Source organism: Miscanthus floridulus, chromosome 1 (assembly GCF_019320115.1).
Source record: "Miscanthus floridulus cultivar M001 chromosome 1, ASM1932011v1, whole genome shotgun sequence".
Classification (NCBI taxonomy): domain Eukaryota; kingdom Viridiplantae; phylum Streptophyta; class Magnoliopsida; order Poales; family Poaceae; genus Miscanthus; species Miscanthus floridulus.
The window spans coordinates 1,668,861-1,689,513 of NC_089580.1; the positions used below are offsets into that span (position 1 = coordinate 1,668,861).

At 45.5% G+C, this 20,653-nt stretch overlaps 2 protein-coding genes across 3 annotated transcripts; one reads left to right on the top strand and one right to left on the bottom strand.

The window, feature by feature from the left end:
* The first annotated feature begins 11,317 nt into the window (after positions 1-11,317).
* LOC136472965 (nuclear transcription factor Y subunit A-10-like) lies at positions 11,318-17,029 on the top strand. 2 transcript variants are annotated; one of them, XM_066470958.1, is made up of 6 exons: positions 11,318-11,462; positions 12,115-12,568; positions 14,798-14,916; positions 15,058-15,129; positions 15,586-15,729; positions 15,876-17,029. In XM_066470958.1, exons 2-6 carry the CDS (start codon positions 12,280-12,282, stop codon positions 16,290-16,292), a joined length of 1,041 nt encoding a protein of 346 aa, XP_066327055.1. In that variant the 5' UTR covers positions 11,318-11,462; positions 12,115-12,279; the 3' UTR covers positions 16,293-17,029. The 2 variants fall into 2 exon arrangements, with proteins under 2 accessions (XP_066327055.1, XP_066327629.1); XM_066471532.1 differs by having other exon boundaries at positions 11,342-11,467.
* A 1,068-nt stretch (positions 17,030-18,097) lies between these two features.
* Positions 18,098-19,832, bottom strand: LOC136474542 (dynein axonemal assembly factor 3 homolog). The gene has a single exon (XM_066472423.1). It carries the CDS (start codon positions 19,815-19,817, stop codon positions 19,170-19,172), a length of 648 nt encoding a protein of 215 aa, XP_066328520.1. The 5' UTR covers positions 19,818-19,832; the 3' UTR covers positions 18,098-19,169.
* Positions 19,833-20,653: the final 821 nt, after the last annotated feature.

Sequence of the window (20,653 nt, forward strand, 5' to 3'; positions counted from 1 at the left end):
ACAAGGTTTATACTAGTTCGGGCAGAATGTCCCTATGCCCAGTTTGCTGCTGCTTGTGTTATTAGTATCGAAAAAGGTTCGTAGTAGGGGATACAAACGGTCGAGAGAGACATGTCCCAAGTCTCTGATGGAAAGGTCGAAAGGATGCCAAGAGCTCAGTTGCTGCTTGGGTGTGTGTTGTGTGTGTAATCGATTCGTTCCCTTAGTGGGGTGCCCTGCCCTCCCTTTTATAGACTAAGGGGGGAGCAGGGATTATATATAGGAGAAAGAGGAAAAAACCAGAGGGTAGAGAAGGTCTTTCAAAGGAGCCGGGTCTTCCTTACCCCTTGTGCCTGCCCTGCTGACATGGCAGACCGTGTCAGGGATGCAAAGTTTTGAAAATCAACGATTACGTCTCGCCTAGGCACGCCTAGTCGCTAGGCTATGGCCTGGCGCCTGGACTAGGGGGGTAATCGCCCCTCTAGGTGGGCAGAGCGACTAGGCGGAGCTAGGTGGCGACTCGGTGGCGCCCAGGAGCCCTAGGCGACGCGGAATCGAGCTAGGCGGGCGACGCGGGCCATCGTGCCAAAAGAATTGCTCCGCGGGCGAGCGCGCGCACGCAGAGCTCCAGGCGTGGGAAAAAGCCGCGCGCTGCTGCGCTGGAGAAGGATAAGGGGGAGAAGGGGAGAGAAAGTCATACTCGCCTTGACCTCGACCTCCGTCGGGAAGCAGGTCCCGCCGGCTACGCTGCTCGCCTGGAAGCAGATCCCGCCGGCGAGCCTCCTTCCCGCCTGGCGAGACCCGCCGGCGACGTTGCTCCCCATCGATCTCCTTCCTCCTCGACGAGCTCATCCCCGTGGGTCGTGCTCCTCCTGCTGGGAAGCAGGTCCTGCCGGCTGCGCTGCTCGCCTGGAATCAGATCCGCCGGCAAGCCTCCTCCCCGCTTGGCAAGACCCGCCGACGACGCTGCTCCCCGCCGGTCTCCTTCCTTCTCGATGAGCTCATCCCCACGGGTCGTGCTCCTCCTCATCGGTCTCTTCGTCTTCGTCGCCAGAAGCTCCTCCCCTCCGGTCTCCTCCCAAGGTCTATATGTCCTCCTCCCCTGTTCCTCTGTTTCCTTCCCCTACTTTGTCTGTTTGCAAACATATACAACCGGTCTCCTCTGTTTTCTTCCCCTGCTTTGTCTGTTTGCAAACATATCAGCTGCTGAAATGCTGATAATGGATGGGAGAAGGCTCAAACCTCAGATAAGTACCTAACTTGCTATTTCCTATTTTTTGTATCACTTGTATTGATGCCCAATTGCATCTAAAAGTGTTGTCCACTTCTATTGCAGCAGTGCTACAGGAAATTCAGTGATCAGTAGTGTATCAACTGCAACTAAGGACAAAGGACCTAAGGTATGTCTACTGGTCCTTCCCTATTTTTTTATCTAAATTATTCATGATTTGTGCTATAAATGTATATATTATATATTGATATATAAATATAAATTGGCAAAACGCCTAGCATCGCCTAGGCTAGCCTAGGCTGGACTAGTCGCTAGGCTAAGGGTCATCGCCTAGATTTCGCCTAGCGCCTAGCAAAACTTTGCAGGGATGGCATGTTCGCTGATCCTTATAGGGCCGTGCTCTGGCCTCATTCAGCAAGTGGGTACGTCACATCCTACACTAGCGGACGGTGTGGCGTGCCAAGGAGCCGAGCTGTGACCCTACGGGAAGTAGACGGGGAAGTGACCATACGTCCGTCACTATAGATGATGTGAGTTCCCTTCTGGATTGTAGTGGTTATCATATGCTTATGTTAGAATCCACGTCCGAGGGCTGACGACGGCGCCCACAACACTGTAAGACAAAAGTTGACGCCTACAACACTGTTCGGGCTCTGTCAGGTCGGAAAGGGCTTAAAGCACCCATCCCATCGTATCCTGATGGTACCTTCCTGCAGACGTGCAGGGCATGGTCCTTGGTACTACGGTTGACTCGAATGTCCTATTTTATCCTGTGCCCATCATTATGAAGGAGCAGGATGCAGTCGTCGGGCGAGGCGGAGCCTATCTCGGGACGTCGGGCGGGGCGAAGCCAACCCTCAGCCGTCGGGCGAGGCGGAGCCAACCCTCAGACATCGGGCGAGGCGGAGCCAGCCCTCAGACATCGGGCGAGGCGGAGCCAGCCCTCAGACGTCGGGCGAGACGGAGCTAGCCCTCAGACGTCAGGTGAGGCGGAGCCAGCCCTCGAGGGTCGGGCGAGGCGAGGCCCATCCCCGGTCGTCGGACGAGGCAGAGCCAGCCCTTAGCTATCGGACGAGGCGGAGCCAGCCCTCGGGGTCGAGCGAGGCGAGGCCCGTCCCTAGTCATCGGGCGAGGCGGAGCCAGCCCTTAGCCATCGGGCGAGGCAGAGTCCAGCCCTCGGGGGTCGGGTGAGGCGGAGCCAACCCTTAGGGGTCGGGCAAGGCGTGGCCAACCTTTGGTCATATGGACAAGAAGTGCAGTTACATTCTTGTCTGCTTGAAAGCATCAATGTTTGATGGTTATTAGCTTCACCTCATTGGATACCCCAGTATTAGGTCCCTGACAGTAGCCCCCGAGCCCCTGGGTGATTCGGATAGAATCGCATGGGGGGTGATTTGATTTGCTAGAGGGTGCGCGCGAGCGCACCCGACGGGTGTAGCCCTCGAGCCCCCAGGTGATTTGGCTAGAATCGCCCGGCGGTTTTTTTGATTCGCTATAGGGTGCGCGCGAGTGCACCCGTCGGGTGTAGCCCTCGAGCCCTCGGGCGATTCAGCTAGAATCACCTGGGTTTTTTGATTCGCCAGAGGGTGCGCACGAGCGCACCTGTCGGGTGTAACCCCCGAGCCCCCGGGTGATTCACATAGAATCGCCCGGGGGTATTTCAGACTCTCTACGGGTATGGCTGTGAGATTTGGTGTTTTGACAATTGGATAGCTTAAAGGGAACCCTGGTATCCCGTTCATAGGGATTCACCTAGGGTTAGACCGGTTGAGACTCAATCGCAGATTGAGACTTCCTTGAGATTCGTGTGCCTGAGTTCTGGCCGCTTGTGGGCCCATCCTTCGTTGGGACGGCCATCAAAACTATTAGGCCAGCCCTCAAATTCCTAGGCCCAGGCGGGCCAGAGAAATGGTTCTTGACCCGTATCCCCTCTACGGTAAAAGAGTCCTAGTCTGTCCGGGAAGGCGAAACGTCCGGTGTGACTCTGATGGGAAAGGATAGAGATTGCAGGCGCATATCCCGTGATGTGATGTGATGGTGTATCGTGGCAGGCACGAAGATCTAGGAGGATGGTTGCCCTTCTCACATCCGTTGCCCCTATAAAACCAAGGGGTTCGCCCCTAGGGTTCCGTACTTTGCCTTGTCGCCTTCGTATCTACAACTTCCACCGCCAATCGCCTAAGCCTTCCGCACCCGCATCGCAGCCGCCATCAAGCTCGCATCCACCCCCTCCTAATCATCCAATGGAGCCATGGTGTAGATCTGATATCACCCTTCAGCGTCTGGAGGGCCTCATTCGCCGTGGCCTCCATTGTCCGCGGACCACCGTGTGTGCCTGCTTCTTGTCGTGGGCAAATGAGAGAGAGATGAACGCTGGGCCTACTCATGGCAGGGGAAGATGAACAACTTGTTCAGCTGGACTAAAAAAAGTACTGTTTATGCTGGTTTTCACTGTTTATGCTGATTTTTTATGAGAGAAAAACACTGCTCCAGCTGGAAAAAAGCGACCAGCCAGCCGATCTATGCCAGTCGAACATCTTCGAAATAAGCTACTTTTTTCAGCATCATCCCGCTCCTTTGTGAGAGGAGAATTTTGAAAAAAATGTTTGAAAAAAATAAACAACTCACAACAACTTATGAAACTGCTGTGAGCTGTGCCAGACAGACCCTACATTTCCATTGTCATGTTTGTTACTCTTTCTAGCTTAAAATAGCCCCTTTAGAATGCTAGAACCTTTTCCTATTTTCTGTATATGTTTTTCATGAAAATTGATTTACATGAAATTTCTATATAATTCTTATGAAATTTCTGTATTTCAAAATGTTGTATAATAATGTACTCCATCTGTTCCAAATTATAAGAAGTTTTGACTTTTCTAGATATATTGCTTTCACTATGCATGTAGACATAGTGTATATCTAAGTGCGCAACAAAAGTTATGAATTTAGAAAAGTCAAAACGTCTTATAATTTAGAACGGATTGAGTATATATATGTCGATTTAGGATTTTTGCCTGCAGTAAATTTTGATATAAATATATTACTAAATTCATCATCAAAAGGTAATATTCAGTTACCCCTGTTTGAAATGTCATATTCGATTACCTTGTAAACCGTATAGATGCCCTAAACAAGATGTATTTTGAATATGAGAGTGCTAGTACTACCTGTCTTAAAAAGATGTAATTCTAGTGTTAGGTTAAACCCTCTTGAGTTTAATCAAATTATAAAAAGTATTCATATTTATCATACTAAATAGGTATAATATGTATAATTAAATTGGTCATGAGATACGTATTTAAATCATATAAACTTAATTAAAATTAAAATAATTTGACTTGGACTAAATCTAGAATTGTATCCTTTCTGGTAAGGAGGGAAAGTGGCTTGCTATCGAAGTGACACTTATTTTCTTTGGAAGAAAATTCTTTGGATCTTGGAAGAAAAGTTTGTGATAGTTGAGATAAACATATTTTCACTCAGTTCAAGGATGATTCTTGCTACTTTTTATATATAGTTGCACAAATGAAATTTGACAGCCACTCTTACATGACCCTTTTTAATTGTAGAGAAATTCCATCATGCTTAAAAAAAACAGTCATTCATTCAACAAGCAGCCTGTTCGGTTGGCTGGTTCATATCGTTGCTGGTTCATGAAGAAGTACTGCTGGCTGGTTTGTGTGAGAGAAAAATACTGTTCCGACTGAAAATTTACGATCGTTTACGACAAGCCACAGCCAAACGAACAGGCTGAAGATCTAATGGTTAAAAAATAGGAGAAACCTACTCGAAGACACTTAAATTGTGAGCCGATCTAAAATTAGTGGACTAGAAATAGTTTCAAATTTTATTTTAAAGGGTATAATTGTACCTTTATACCTCAAGGTTATTTGATTCAGCCCAACCCAAAAGAAGTCCACGATCCATAGTAGATTCTTGTGGGAGAAAAAAAACCCGGCACGAAGTGCTTATATCAAGCGCAGAATGCACGCGAATATCCGAGGAGTCAAGAGGAAGATTTACCAAGTGTTTATCTTTAGAGAGTTCAAGAATTTAGATACAAAATTGTTGGATGGTTGTTTTTTCTTAAGAAGTTTTAAGGAGCTATTTAAGATGCTATAAGCTTAGTTTTGTATGGCTTGGATCGGGGGATTATAAAAAATCCCTAGAACACCAACTAGGTGCCCAAGGTTGGGTAGAGAGCTTGAAGATAAGGTTCCTCATCCTTGCTCTTCTTATTCCTCCTCTTCATCACAAGCTAGGGGCTGGAAGATCTATTAGCTCCACTATAGCAATGGAGAGGGTCCTTGGGTCCTATTGTATCTCCTTGGTGAGTCCCTTGACCTTCTGTTCCTCTTCCTCTTCCCTTCTTCTTCATCCTTAAGTTTTCCTCTTTTATTGACTAGAGAGCGAAAAGGTGTGATAGGGAATGTCAAGGGAGAGACAGAGGTGCTGTGAGGCTCCTATTTGTGCTGACGTGTGGGGTAAGGCGTGAAGGAAGTGGACACCTTACATGTATTCTGGCGGACCGTCCATCAATGCATGACTTTGTTTGACTGACTAACTCAACTAACATAATAATATGGCACCTGTCGATTTAAGACAACCCAAAATATCATTTAGTTGTAACTGGAAGGAGTATTTACTAAACAAAAGATATATTGTCTGCATTTACATATGTGGAGCTCAAGATGAATGATCTCTTTCAACTTTTATAAATTCCACCGGTCCTAGTTGATGAAGGGCCTACAAGAATCTCAACAAACTACAGGCCAACAAATTGCATTTTGTTTACTCTGATTCTTAGTGTTAGAACACTACTTTTAACAATTGCCAAGTTGTCCATTAACTCTAATTAATACAACCTTTTTTTTTTCTTGCAAAAGCGGAATGAAACCTTTTGCTAAAACAAACTATCAAGATAACCCTTGTCCGTTGAAAGGCTCAAACAAGAATCACTCCTAATCCTATAATATTTAGACAATGACACCCAGGGGCGGATCTACAAGAGGGGCTGGGGGTGCTCCAGCTCCCCTACAGCTGGTGCATCAATGGAAATATGGAGAGGGTGAGGGAGAAGAAGAAGAGGAGGAAAGAAGAAAAATGGAGAGAGAGATTAAGTAGAAGAGACCAGCCCCCCTTTAATCATGTTCTGCATCCGCCACTGATGACACCAAAATAAAATTTAGTGGTATGTAGTCAAAGTGCACCTCAACGGCTCAATCATTTTCTTCATCTTCATTTGTACGTAAGGTTTTTTTTTTCTCCAACGAGAATAGCGCGCTTCATTGATCTTAACCTACCACTACCTAACAAGAGGGCTATATAAACGAAAAGACAGCTTGCAAGTTGTAATGTAGGAGAGTGATCTCCACTAATGGTGTGTTCCATCAAATATGTTGGCGTACGGTACTTGCCACTTGGCTAATATTGCCCTCCAAACTCACAAGAACAGGATCATGTTGAAAAGGCAGCTGATACTGTATGTCTGCAATTAAAAAAGGTTATGGTTGCTTCTCCACACTAATGCAGATTCTATTAGAGATCACTTTTTATTATTTTATCATTTTTATTGTGGATATGGCTTGGCATTTGGCAAGATGTATGGCCCATGTGGCCATGCAGTGGCGGCTTTTGAGCTTTTCTGTACTTGCTGTGGCAAGTGCTCAGTGCACAAGTATCAGATGTGTGGGCTACTTGTGTTTTCACTTAATAAAATTAAGTTGCATATAAAATTTAAAGTACTTGTGGTTCCTAATGGTTTTATGACACGGCGAGTTTGTATTATATGGGGGAATTTTTTTAATGTGTTCTTATCCGACCCATGGGAAAGATGCAGCTTGGTGTCGATGGTTTCAGGTGACTCTTTTGTCATAATGACCATGCAAATCGGTCTTTCTCTTAATTTTAATGCTTGGTTACACATTTATTTGTCTGGTCGTCCCGTTTTTACCACAAGTTGGTACATCTTTGAAAGAAAGGAGAATGAATAATATTTTACATACAAACATACATACTTCGGAAAAGAGAAGACAAAACTCCCCCGGTCAGGATATCGAGAGTATAACTGTTTCAGTATTGCCACTATATTGGCCCTAATTAAATGCTTTCAAAACCGGAGAAATAGTTGTATCATGTTACTCCTATCTCAAAATGCAGGGGATATTTGAAATTTTGAATTCAAAAAGGTAAAAAATATTAATTGTGATGGTCAAATAGTCAAAATGTGTGTGGAACCATCCAAATTACTCCAATTAAACCGGATTACCATCCTCTAACATGTGCCTCATACAGTTCCATGAATAATAACATGCATCTCACTTGTACAATTAAATAATCAATATAGTGATACATGAGAGAGAGAGAGAGCAAATTTTAAAGGTTTATTATGTCTCACATTGCAAGTCCAAAATTAGATCTATACAACTCTAAGGCTAAGGTTTCATGTCCCTATTTTCGAGACGTGGCGTCTTGCAAACTGACACTAGTACCCAAACAAATTTCACAAACGGCAAGAAACGATTATTAGAGATGGGTGTTGCTTCCGCCTCCATTCTATGGTCATTGTTAATCACAAACTCCAGTGGCAGCTACATTGCCTGCCTCTGTAAATCAGAGGAAAAATAAAAAAATCACGAGCTCATTCGCCAGCCCACCGCAGATCGCCAAGCCCGCCTGCGCCGCCGCAACTACTGTCGAGCCACGTGCGCTGCTGCACCTGGTGCTGAGCCCCTACACCGCCACACCCGTCGTTGAGGCTACTGCACTGGCGCAGAGCCCCTACGCCGCCGCGTCACAGAACCTCAACGCCACATGTCCACCATCGCCTCGTCCGGTCATGGGGCCATAACCTGTGGGAGATCCGCTCGTGGAGCCCACGGGCGGCGCCAGAAAGAAGGTGGGAAGCCCACGCACGCAGTCGGGAACGACATCGGAAGCCCCGCTCGCGTCGCCGTCGTTGGAACTTGGGAGAGAGAAGTGAGATTGAGGGGGGGTTTAAGTTGTGGGTGTGAGGGAGATAAGTGAGCTGAGTTAGGGTTTTGCTCGTTTATATAGTACAAGATCCGAAATAGGCTGAGATGGACCATGAGTATTCATAAAGAGGTCTGCCTCTAAAAATAGTGACCTTTTCAGAGATGGACCTCTTGTTAATTTATTTTAAGAGACGAACTTCTCCATAAATAGTCGGACTGCTTTTGAAAATCGTTGTGTATTTTAGGAGAAAGCCATATTTTTTTGACTGGCTTTGTAAATCAAATCGCACGTCTCTTAAAATCGTTTTTAGTAGTATGGGACATGAAACAACCTCTCTTAATTCACAGTTTCATTTCACTGTTTTATAGGCTAGTTGCAACATTTAATTCTTATACGGTGTAATGATCAAATGTGACATATGAATAATATAGCCACTTGCAATACTATCAAAATTAAATACTAGTACAAAAATGCAATTAAAGTAGTTTAATTGACTTCAACATTCATATGATATAAAATGATAGTCACATATATAAAATAAATTGCAAATGGCACATGGTAAACATGAGAGGCGCGGTGCACAGCGTGCGAGCCGCGCAAGATCGGACAAAACACCTAGGGATGAAGTTGTAAGCTCTCAATAATGTAGGTTTGGTTGGAGTTTCATTCACTAGAAATATTACAAAGTGGATTTTATGGTGATGAAACTCAACTTCTCTCTCTCTCTCTCTCTCTCTTAATTTCCCTACCACCTCATCACTTTTGCCGAAGTGACGTTATAATTAATGAGTATGAAACCTCTATTGAGACTCTTATCTGATCTAAATATGACATGTGAATTGTATGGCTATCAAACCTTATTTCACCTAGGTAAAGAATCCTACTACACGGATTAACACTCAACTAAGTAGCGGGGGCGCCATTGCTTGAGGGCATCAATAACCAGCCTGTTCGTTGGTTGGTTTCTAGGCTGATAAGTCCGGCTGGTGCTGATTTGTTATGAGAGGAAACACATTGTTGGCTGACTGATAAGTCCTGGCTAAAACCAACAAGCGAACAGGCTGAACATACGAGAATGTACATGCATGGGCACATGGCTGCCAAGGTCGTTTAAGTACCTTCAAAACAACTTAATGACAAACACTCTTGAGTAAGAGAATGTACTTCGTAGGTCTTACCCAAATAGTATATAACAAAGGAGAATGCCTTACATTTGCATAAACAAACATTTGAAAATATATAAATTTGAGCCAATGACTCATCCTATTGACATTAAGGTGAGAACATGAATTAAAACTAGCACATCATGATGTACAAGCTGAATCTTTCATGAGCCATCATCTTTGATAATTCTATATTGAGGCCAACAAGATAAGAGTGTGCTCATAAGCCATAACCAAGAATTCGAATTGAGGCTAACAAGATAAGAGCGAGCAAGTATTATTGTTTTCAAGAAATATAAGATTTTGCAACTCCAAACTAAGTGAGTGACGAACTAACAGCCTGTTCGGCAGCTCGTATCTGGCTTATAAGCCTTGGCTTATCAGCCAACGAACATTATTTTTCTCTCACACCAAACCAGCCAGCAATACTTTCAGTCATGGCTTATAAACCAATCTAGCCGAAACGAACATGCTGTAAATGATGGAAGAAGAGAGGTGCCAGCGAGAAGGATCAAAGTGAGTGACGGAATAAGAACGATGAAAGTGAGGGACGAGGGAAGAAATTTTTGTACTTTCATATTATGTATGTATGTAAATAGATAAGGTTAGACCAACACAATTAAATTTAACAAAGCTAGCGTGACCGTTTAACAAGTTGTATCTTTAAATTATGAGATGTTTGTGACTTTTAGATACATTGTCTTTACTATGTATCTAAACAGTAAAATCAATGTCTATAGGACAGCCAAAATATCTTTATAATTGGAACGGAGAGAGCAACAGAGTTTAGCTAGATATAGGTTAAATCCCTCGTGTAACATGCTTCGTCATACAGCAACCCATGATATCAATGAACGGTTCACACGCATCAGCCAATCGTGGCGTCATGTAAACGTGTTGCCGCCGCCATGTAAAAAGGATCCAATAATCCAGCATACAAGGTACAGACACAGATAAACAAAACGAGAGCTCTTCCATGGTTCCTGGGGGGACAGGAGCAGTAACGGCGTAACGCCAACCTCGCCCCCGTCGAACTGCTAGTACATACTCCGTACATGGGGACGGCGACCGCGCGCGCCGCGTGTCGTAGTCCTCTCCCCTGCTGCCGCCCCTCCTTTCCGCGAGCGCGCGAGGGGAGCGTAGGGAAGCAAACAGTCGGCAGGTAGGGCGACCGATTTGGCAAGCGAGCTGCGTCCGGCCCGTCGTGTTCCTGGGAATCTTTACCCAGGTTAGTAGTGTACGGTGGTGACTACAGTGGGCATGGAAATATGGAATCAAGCGTACCACATGCTGCTGCCCTTAAACAAGCAAGGAGAGCCGCCATGGCGACTTCAGAAATAGAAAGAGGGCGGCGCGCAGGATCTTTTTTAAGGACGCTTAAAAAATACGACTCACAAGGACGCTTGTATCTTGCACTCAAGCAGTTCTAGCTAGTGGCGACCTCCATCTTTTTCTCTCTTTTTTTTTCTCAAGTTGGGAGGGGAGGGGAGGGGGGAGAGATGTGAGACGGGAGGGAGACTTTTCCAAGCTTAGGCTGTTCGCACCGCGCAGCGGTAAAGGCGACGGTACGCCAGCGGTAGCGTATAGCAATACTGTAGCACGGAGAGAGAAAGAGTTGGTGAGAGAGAAAAAGGGAGAGAGTGGAATAAATTATGGAATAGTGGGTATAGCGTATGGGATAGAGATAACACGGGTGCGGGAGGAATGTGTATAGAGTAGAGAATCTCGATGACTAAAATATTCTTTTTTAAAATAAAAATAGAGGTGGACGAGTACGGATAGCCTTAGCTTGAGGACCTTCACTCTCTGGTCTGTAGCTGTGTGTGCCCACACTACCATTTGCATTTATTTATATGTATTTATATAAATAAAACCTTCTCTCCCTCCCTCTCCTCGCTGTTGTCCTCTTGCGTCCATTATTAGGAGAGGCGGCCTCCTGGTCCCTGGCGCTGCTGGGCTTCCTCGTTCGCTTCGCTCGCTGCCTGCCTGCCTGCCTGCCTGCCTGTGTGCCTCCCCTCCTCTCCCCTCTCTCCGCTCATGTGCTGGTCCATCGCCTGCCTCCTCGGTTTGTCCTGAATCCTTGGACTGACCACGCATACACAACCTCAGCTCAGGTAAGGTACCGCCGCCGCGCGCTGCCTTTCCCCGTTGCAAAATCTTTTCGCCCTCTGCACCATCTGGGCTCACCGTCACTACGACGACCGATCTCGCTCGCCACTCGCCAGCGACAGCGAGCGACCCCTCCCTCCCTCTCTTCTTTCCATGCTGATCTCGGCGTGCTTCTTCTCTTCCTCCTCCTCCCCCAGAGCCGGGCCTCGTTGGAAACCGAACTGATTTCCCTTGGTACTTGCTGTTCCTATCCAATCATTCTATTTCCCGTTTTTTTTCTTTCCTTATTCCTTCCTTGGTTTTGTTTTCTCCATCGACTCTATTTTCTTGCCTCGCCACTCTCCTCTCTTTGGTTGGTTTGATTGATGGTGCATGTTTCTGTAGCGAGCTTGCCTGGCGCCTGACTGATTCTCAGCTCTCCTTTTTGTTTATTTTTTTTTTCATCCGAATCATGTTCTTCAGTTCTTGTTTCCTTGTGCCCTGTGAGATTCCGCTCTTGCGGATTCTCCAACTTGTGTTTTATGTCCCCGCCTACATTTTCTTGTCTGTTGCCGCCAACTCACCTAGCAAAGTAGCAATCATTTTAATAATAGCATTTCCACATCAAGCTCTCTAATTAATCTGATGTTTAATTAACTATTCGCCCACTGCCCACAGGCTGTGGCTGGATTCTTTGGTGTTCCATCCGGCCAAGAATCCTGCAAGAGCTTTGGAGCCAGTCAAGCCTGCTGCCGTCGTCGTCGTCGTCTCGGGTGAGGCAGCCTTCAGCGTCAGTCTCCTTGACGAGGCAAGCAGAAGCAGGCCGCCGCCGCCGTCGCCGCCATGATGAGCTTCAAGGGCCACGAGGGGTTTGGTCAGGTGGCCGCCGCCGCCACCACAGGTGCCGGGAGCCAGGCGGTCTCCCATGGCGCTGCGCCTGCTGGAGCAGCCCCACTTCCGTGGTGGGCGGGGCCCCAGCTGCTGTTCGGCGAGCCGGCGCCCCTGTCGACCGAGGAGACGCGCCGGGACGCCCAGTTCCAGGTCGTGCCGGGGGCTCAGGGCACGCCGGATCCAGCTCCAGCGCCGCCCAAGAGAGGGACACCTGAGGTCCTCAAATTCTCTGTCTTCCAAGGTGACTTCTAGTTTATTTATTTATTTCTTTATCTTCTGCTGCTCCACTAACTAAAGAGAATTTCTTTCCCTTTTTTCTGAACACAAAAAATGATTGAATGCGAGAATTTGGCACGTTAATGTTGGATCTGTGCATGCTAGTACTATATATGCTAACAAAACATCTTCATGTTCGCTTGCCTTATAAGTCTTTTTTTTTTCAGCCAACGAATAATATTTTTCTCTTACACTAAATCAACCAACAGTACTTTCAGTCATGGCTTATCAACCAAGCGACATATATATATATATATATATATATATATATATATATATATATATATATATATATATATATATATATATATGGAGAGGCTATTCAGTAGCCGGCTACAAAATAAGTTATTCTGTAGCCACCTCCATTTACTATAATTTTATATACTAATTTACCGTAATGTCAATACATATTTACGATAGTTGGGTTACTATAACAAATAGGGATATTTACCATAACATTATATTAAACCACTTAGTAAGGAGTTACTATAATCTCGTAAATTAACATAGTAATTATCGTAACTCAAAGTGGCTACAGAATAAGTTATTCTGTAGCCAGCTACAGGATAGTAGTTATATATATATATATATATATATATATATATATATATATATATATATATATATATATAAGCGAATGTCAAAAGGTTTAGTAATCATCAAATATCGCCTAAGTGCAAGACGATGTGGTGGTCTGGAGAATAAGCTTCAGGAATTAATCTCTCTTTGTAGCCCTGCTGCTGTAGAACACTAGAACTTGATGGGTATTTTTCTTTCTATATTTTTTTTTTCCTCCAAGAACTGCAGGCGCCACTTTTTTTTAGGCAAGGACGGCAGAATAGCATGTTCCTTCCCTGTGTTGCTACCTGTATACACTACATAAGATATGTGATATGTAGGTAAATTTTAATCTAAGATTTTTTTTTATAACTATTTAAGCTTGTATCGATGCAAGTAGCTGGCACGAAGTAGATGTACCTATTTGCATAAACAAAGACAATCTATATGGGGATGTCTGCCAGAGGGTGCAATTAGTTGGATTGTCCTTCGTTTTGGGCCCATGCCACATAGTACCAATTCTCCCCAGTGCTGCCTCCTCTACTTTTGATGCCGCTGCTGCCGACTGTTCTATTATTGGCGCCTCCATTATGATAGCTGCCGCTGTCACTCTCACTACTGCAACACTTTTCTTCTGATGAACAAGAAGAAACCCCACTCTATTTAGATGCAACGAAAATACACAGAAATATGAAGACTGCTGATGGCTGCAGGCTTAACTTAACTGTGGGCATTCTCTGAGAAATAACTTAAGAGTGAATAAACTAATCCCATGAATATGTCGAGGAACAGACAAAATCGGGTAAGCTGTGCTATGCATTGGAGTAGTTAGCGATTGGATTGAGTCCATCTGTGGGTAGATACTAGAATATGCTGCATAGTGCCTCTTGTGTTTGTGGGCTATGCTGCATGACACAATCATTAGGATGGTCTATTTTCATGAAACATAAAAGCATGCTCTACAGGTCTAGCAAAACATATGCATAAACTGCAAGAGATAATATGGGACATAGCACATACTTTATGGTTACTAGAGTCAACAACTATCCACCATGGAATGGCTATTTGCGTGTGTATTACTTAGTATCATACAGTAGACTAGCGGGGTAGCTTGTGATGGAATTCATAAGTAAAATACATGTCTTTCCAACCATAGGAGTTCATTATATAATTTCTAGCTTGCCATCTACTAGCTCTTTAAACTAAAAACTAGACACTAGGATGTGTTGGTATTTTATTAAGGCATAATATTTTTGTCTTTTTTATCGAATACTCTACCACGGAGCCTAGTTCTAAATCAGCTGTGATTTCTTGATCTACGTCATTTGGGATATATGTCATCTTTTAGTGATCGGGAAAAGTACACTGCATGAATGCCAAACTTTTAAGGTTGGGTGACTGGCCACCGGACTTAAAAAATAGGAGTCAAAAGAAAATGGTACTTCTTCAGCTTTTCAGAACTCGGATATACTCTTTGAAGTCTTCAAAATGCAGCTCATGTGTTATCTATGATGGGAGTTGGTAATATTTCAATTTTGTTGTGGGTGGGATTTCCAAGCACTCATGAAGAATTTCTACTGTCTAGTATTTTGAAAATGGAAGACTTCTAATGGTTTTCTGATCCTGTGATGTCCAGGGAATTTGGAGTCGGGTGGTAAAGGAGAGAAAAAACCAAAGAATTCTACCACGATTGCTCTGCAGTCACCATTCCCAGAATACAATGGTCGTTTCGAGATCGGTCTTGGTCAATCTATGGTAATATAAGTTTGTCCTTTTATACTTTCTATTTTGAAATTATTACAGTTCAAAATCATTTCTTTGAATTTCTTCAATGTTGATTTGCCAACTGATTTCTTTGCAAAAGGAGAAAAAATAACTGACCAAGTTTCTTTCCAGATGGCCCCTTCCAATTATTCTTGTGCTGACCAGTGCTATGGCATGCTTACGACTTATGGAATGAGATCGATGGTATGGTTTATTTGTTTTGAGAAAACAGTCTTCTATTTTGTTGCATTATAAGTATTTGCATGAACTTCGTAGTTCCTAGCAAGCTTTTGCACCAAAATTTTCTCGCATCAAATTGCTTAGATCACATGTATTCTGGCTAGAATCACTACTGAATTTGCAATAACATGATGTGTTCTGCTGACCAAACATGCAAAGACAAAGTTCGCCTACTTAATATGCTCTAACTCTTTTGTTCAGTGCTCTCATGCCTTAAGCATTAACCGGAATTGGCGAAAACATTTGACTAATTCAAGGAATTCAGAAATACTATATATTGTACTTTACCTTATATTATTATAGCTTCATTGAGTAAAAGAGCAAGTACAGATTATGAAGCATGATACTGACAGCATCGCTGAAATTTCTAATGATAATGTCAGATCTCTAATGGCCTTGTTTTTTTCCCGTGTAACATAGTCTGGTGGGAGAATGCTGTTGCCACTAAATGCGCCTGCTGATGCACCCATCTATGTGAACCCGAAGCAGTACGAAGGCATCCTCCGTCGTCGCCGTGCTCGCGCTAAGGCGGAGAGCGAGAACAGGCTCGCCAAAGGCAGAAAGGTGACACTCTTCTTGTAGCTGGGCGACCCCTTAACTTTCCCTACGTCCATGGCAGTTGGCAGCTGCCATCTCAAGCAGCATTTGCGATACTCACATACTTTACTCCCACCATTTTGACCGGTTTCGCTGTGCTGTTCATGCTGTAGCCCTATCTCCATGAGTCGCGCCACCGCCATGCGATGCGTCGGGTGAGAGGCTCCTGCGGGCGCTTCCTCAACACGAAGAAAGAAGGAGGGCATGGCACGGACGTTGCTGCGAACGGGGGCAGCAAGATGGCAGCAGCGGCACCATCACGCCTCGCTATGCCCCCTAGCTCCGAGCCTCCACGGCCACCAGGGCTCAGCAACATTAGCAACCCGCGCTGCCACTCCCAGAGTAGCGTGTCCAGTTTGTCTGGCTCCGATGTGTCAAACATCTACGGAGGTTTGGAGCAGCCCCCTCGAGCGCCGCCCTTCTTCACCGCGCTGCCACCCATCATGGACGGCGACCATGGCGGCGCCACCCGCATCTCTTCCTTCAAGTGGGCAGCCAGCGACGGCTGCTGCGAGCTCCTCAAGGCATGAACCGAGGAGGAGGGGATGGCTACTCAGACGAACGGTCTTCTCCCCGATGGCTGGTTGTCTGTAGGCAAATCATTCTTGGCTGTTCTGCATTGAGGTGCAACCTCCACATCATCTACCTACCTACCTACCCACTCCCTGTCCCTGAAATTCCACAGTGCTTGGGTTACAGGGGTGTTGTGTGATGATGTGGCTCACCCATATGCCTTTGCTGTAATAGTGTACCCAAACCACTGCTGCTTGGTACTTCTCGCTATCATTGTCTCAGTATGGACTCTCCGTTGTCACAGTGTCTGAATAATCGAGGAGTCAGACTTCACGGTCTCTCCAGTTCTTGGAGATGTGTCTGGGTCTGGGTCTATTTGAAGCTTGCTTGGAGGTCTGAAACTTTGTGATGGTGAAGGTGCTGTGTTATTGTAGTATGAATATGTAAGTTTTGGACCAACATTCAGTTCTTGCAGTTGACGCATGGCTTGTATTTTAGGTAGCATCTGTCTGTGCTCTGGTGACAAGGTGTTCGTTCTGAATATTTGGGTCAATTCAAAATCTTCGGCTAAGTTACTATTGGGACACAGAAAGTTTAGTTTTTTTTCCTTTCGCAATATTTTCAATACACAGAAAGTTTAGTTTTTCCTTTTGCAATATTTTCAAATGTTTTTTTGAAACATACAATATTTTCAAATGTCGCAGTATCCGAAGCACTGCAACTTAGTACTGCTCCAGCTCCACCAGTGTGGCAATATGAATCCTGTGCTGTTTTGGTCGGTGCATGTCTGAATTATATGAATTGTCAAACTTCAGTATTTGTAAGTTCGGGGTCGCTTATCTTTGCGTTGTCGTAAATGTTGTAGCTGATGCATGGCTTGCAAATTTGTAGTGATGGTGGCTGGTGATTGGCGTTCAGGTAGCATTTTATGTTTAGGTGACACCGTGTTGGTTCTGAAGATTTGTAGGGTTAGGCTTTTAGAGTTGTGAGTTCTTATCAAGTTTTGGTCACTATCTATCAAATACATCTCCGCTGCCTGAAAACACATAATGTTACGAATTCAAAAACATGAATTGAGATTTTATGACAATTGGAAAACACATCCTTGCAAGTTAGGGGTTTGAGTCAGATTACCCATGGTTGGTCAGCCAACATGAAACTCGTCTAGCCCCTACTCCATCCCCAAATAACTGTCACTGTTGGTGTGCGTACCGTAAGTTTGACTCGATTTGTATAAAATAATGCAACAATTGTATCTTCAAATAAATTTATTAAAAAACTAGATTCAAAGATCTTTCCAATGATACTAATTATTTAACATAAATATTAATATTTTTAATATATATTTAGTCAAAGTTGTTTCTCGAAAAACAAAAACGAAAGATATTTAGGGACAAAAGGAGTAGGTGTTAAGTGGGACCAATACTTGACTGTAGTACTCCAGTTTTCTTGATTTATTTGCAACTGTAGCAATTCATTTAGTAATTTGCCTGATAGTAACTCGTAGTTCTCAATTTGTAGATGCAAAATTGCACTACCGTCCCTCAGTCCCTACCTTGTTAGTCAAGCTTATGTCTGCGTTGCCACGCTGAGCTTTTCATTTTTTTTTTATTAAGAAAAGGCTATATCTCTAAAAATCTAATGACCGATTTCAATATTCTCCCCTCATAAGCAAATCATTTTGGTCAATCTGTATAGCTAGCATTGATTTGAAGTAATACCAATATACCATGTAGCTATTGCAGTTGCAATGCTAGATATTCAGGAAAAAAAAAATCGTACATAAAGTTCCATTAGATGAATATATGCTCTTTTTTGGGTACCAATTTTCTAATTGTTTTGCATTGGCTTGCTAGAACCACCAATGCCTTCTCTGCTAGGCAGTTGGCATCCCTGTTTCAAAGGAAGGTGTCGCCTAGACGTCCAGGCGTAGCCAGCTCGCCTTGGGAAAGTGGCGCCAGTTGAAACCATGGTTGGCATCCCCTTCTCTGCTACGCAGTTGGCCTCACAAAGGAGGCCAACACAGGGTTTAACCAATGCAGTACGAGTACATGAATGTCGCATTCCAAATCCAAGAAAATATAAAACATAGAATGCAAAGCATTTGATTAAAACATGGCAACAACCTGATCGTTGTAGACAGTTGCAATTGAAAGTTTCAACAACACAGCTAATCCAAACAAGCTTTGCCCTCGTGCTCAAATCTGATCATAGAACAGGTGAAGTTGCCAAAGGAAAACAGCTGAAATAAAAAAAATGGCAGAACAACACCAAGAACGTTAGACAATTACAATTGAAAGTTTCAGAAACACAGCTAATCCAAACAGTATTTGCCCTCATGCTCACAAAACAGGTGAAGTTTTGCCATCACGATGACAGACAAGATGAACGGAATGTTCAGAAACACAGCTAATTCAAACAGTATTTGCCCTCATGCTCACAAAACAGGTGAAGTTTTGCCATCATGATGAACAGACAAGATGAAGGGAATGTATAACAATTGGATGTAGCCAGCTAGCGATTGGCAATTATCACTCATCGCTGGCCTCAGCCACTGGCCATCATTATCTAAGCAGAAGCTTTCGTTTCAGCATCGATGCATAGCGAGCAGTTAGTAATTTAGGGTCATCAATTCATCAGACTGTTGAAGAATGAGATATCTGTATGATTAGCCAGAGTTCAAAGTCATCTGGCAACATGTGTATAATTTGATTTCAATCAAAAGAATCACATGTTCATGTAGACAGAAGAGGGACAGAAATCTATCTCCCTCACTAGTCACCAATCTCTCCTGTCACAACATGTTAATTGATGCTCGAAAGAAGAAAAGGAATTCATATCCTCAAATCCCTCACAAAAAATGAAGATGCCGCTGCCTCTTCGTCTTCGCCCAATCAGGCTGCAGGATCTCTGCTCTCCCCCGAAACTGCCGCCTCAGACACCTGCTTATTCTGGCCTTCGTCTGACGGCGGCTCCGCTGCCTCGGCCGCTGCCTCCTTCTGGCCTTCCTCGGACGCCGACGCTGTGGAGGCGGAGGCAGCTTCTTCAGCCTGAAAGGCCTCGAGGTCCGCAGCCATGGCGCGCTCGGCCCGGAGGATAGGCTCGTAGTAGCCAGCGTGCGCGTCCATGCACTTCCGCAGTGCGGCCGTGACGTCTTGGCACCGCTCCACGACGTCGACGCTGGCACAGGCGGCCTCCGCCTCCTCCACGCACTTCTCCCACGCGACGAACTCGTCCTTGCAGCCGCCGCCCTTCATGAAGAGGCAGAACCCGCACTCCCCTTGCTCCTCCTCCTCCCCCTCCCCTGCTCCGCCGGCCTCCGCGGAGGCATCGATGACCACCGTCTCCGCGGCATCTTCCGCGATGCCTCCACCAGCAGGAGCCGCCGCCGCATCGTCCGCGACGACGCCGGCGGCGGAGTGCTGGTGATCTTCTTTGGCTGGTGTAGCTGCGGCCTCCGGGGGAGGAGGATGAGGACCGGAGGCGGCGGCGGCGGCTGTCTCTAGAGAAGGCGGGGGAGAAGAAGAAGCGGCGGCTCCCATGGAGCTAGGGTTTTGGGGCTAGCCGATCGCGGCGGCTGCGCGACTGCGACAGTGTGAGGAAGAAAGCAGTATTGTGATTTGTAAAACCCTGCACCGAGGGGGTAAAAAACCGAGCCGTCGACAGGGGTGGGCCTAGATGAGTACAAGAAGGATACCCACCCATACCCCATCTATTGAAGAAACAAAGCCCAGCCCATATCCATTTGTAACGATCACCACTTTTTTTTTTCTTTTTGCGAATAACGATCACCACGTTCAGATGGAATTGTAAAGGGGCGATTGGTTCATTTTAGAGCATCTCCTAGAGTTCCCTAAATCCCCTCCTAATTCTTGGTTTTTAGAAAGATTAGAAAAAAATCTTCTCCAACAACTCCTAATACTTCTTCCTAAAATTTATGCACTTGTGAAATCTTTCCCCGTTCCGCGTAACTTTACGCGGACGCATCTCCTCCTTCCCACGCCTCTCCTTCCTCCCGCGACGCCCCTAGCGAGGAGCGAGTACCGGCGGCTGCTGGTCTTCCACGACGGGCACCTCGTGTGCCGGCCCGACCCGCTCGCATGCCTCGCCATCTTCCTATGGCTCCCGCTCGGCGTGCTCCTATCCGTGACGCACCTCCTTCGCGGCTTCCTCCCCCACGGCGCTGGCCTCCTCCTCGCCGTGGCCATGGGCTTCCGGATACGCGACACCCTCGGTGGAGCAGCGGAGCCGGCGGGCGCCATGTTCCACGGCTCCACGGTGCAAGGACACAAGTGGTTCGACTCCGTCTTCTTCCTCATGAACCCGGCACCGTGGTACGAGATCTAGATCCTCATGCCAGTGGCCACCTGTGGCAGTG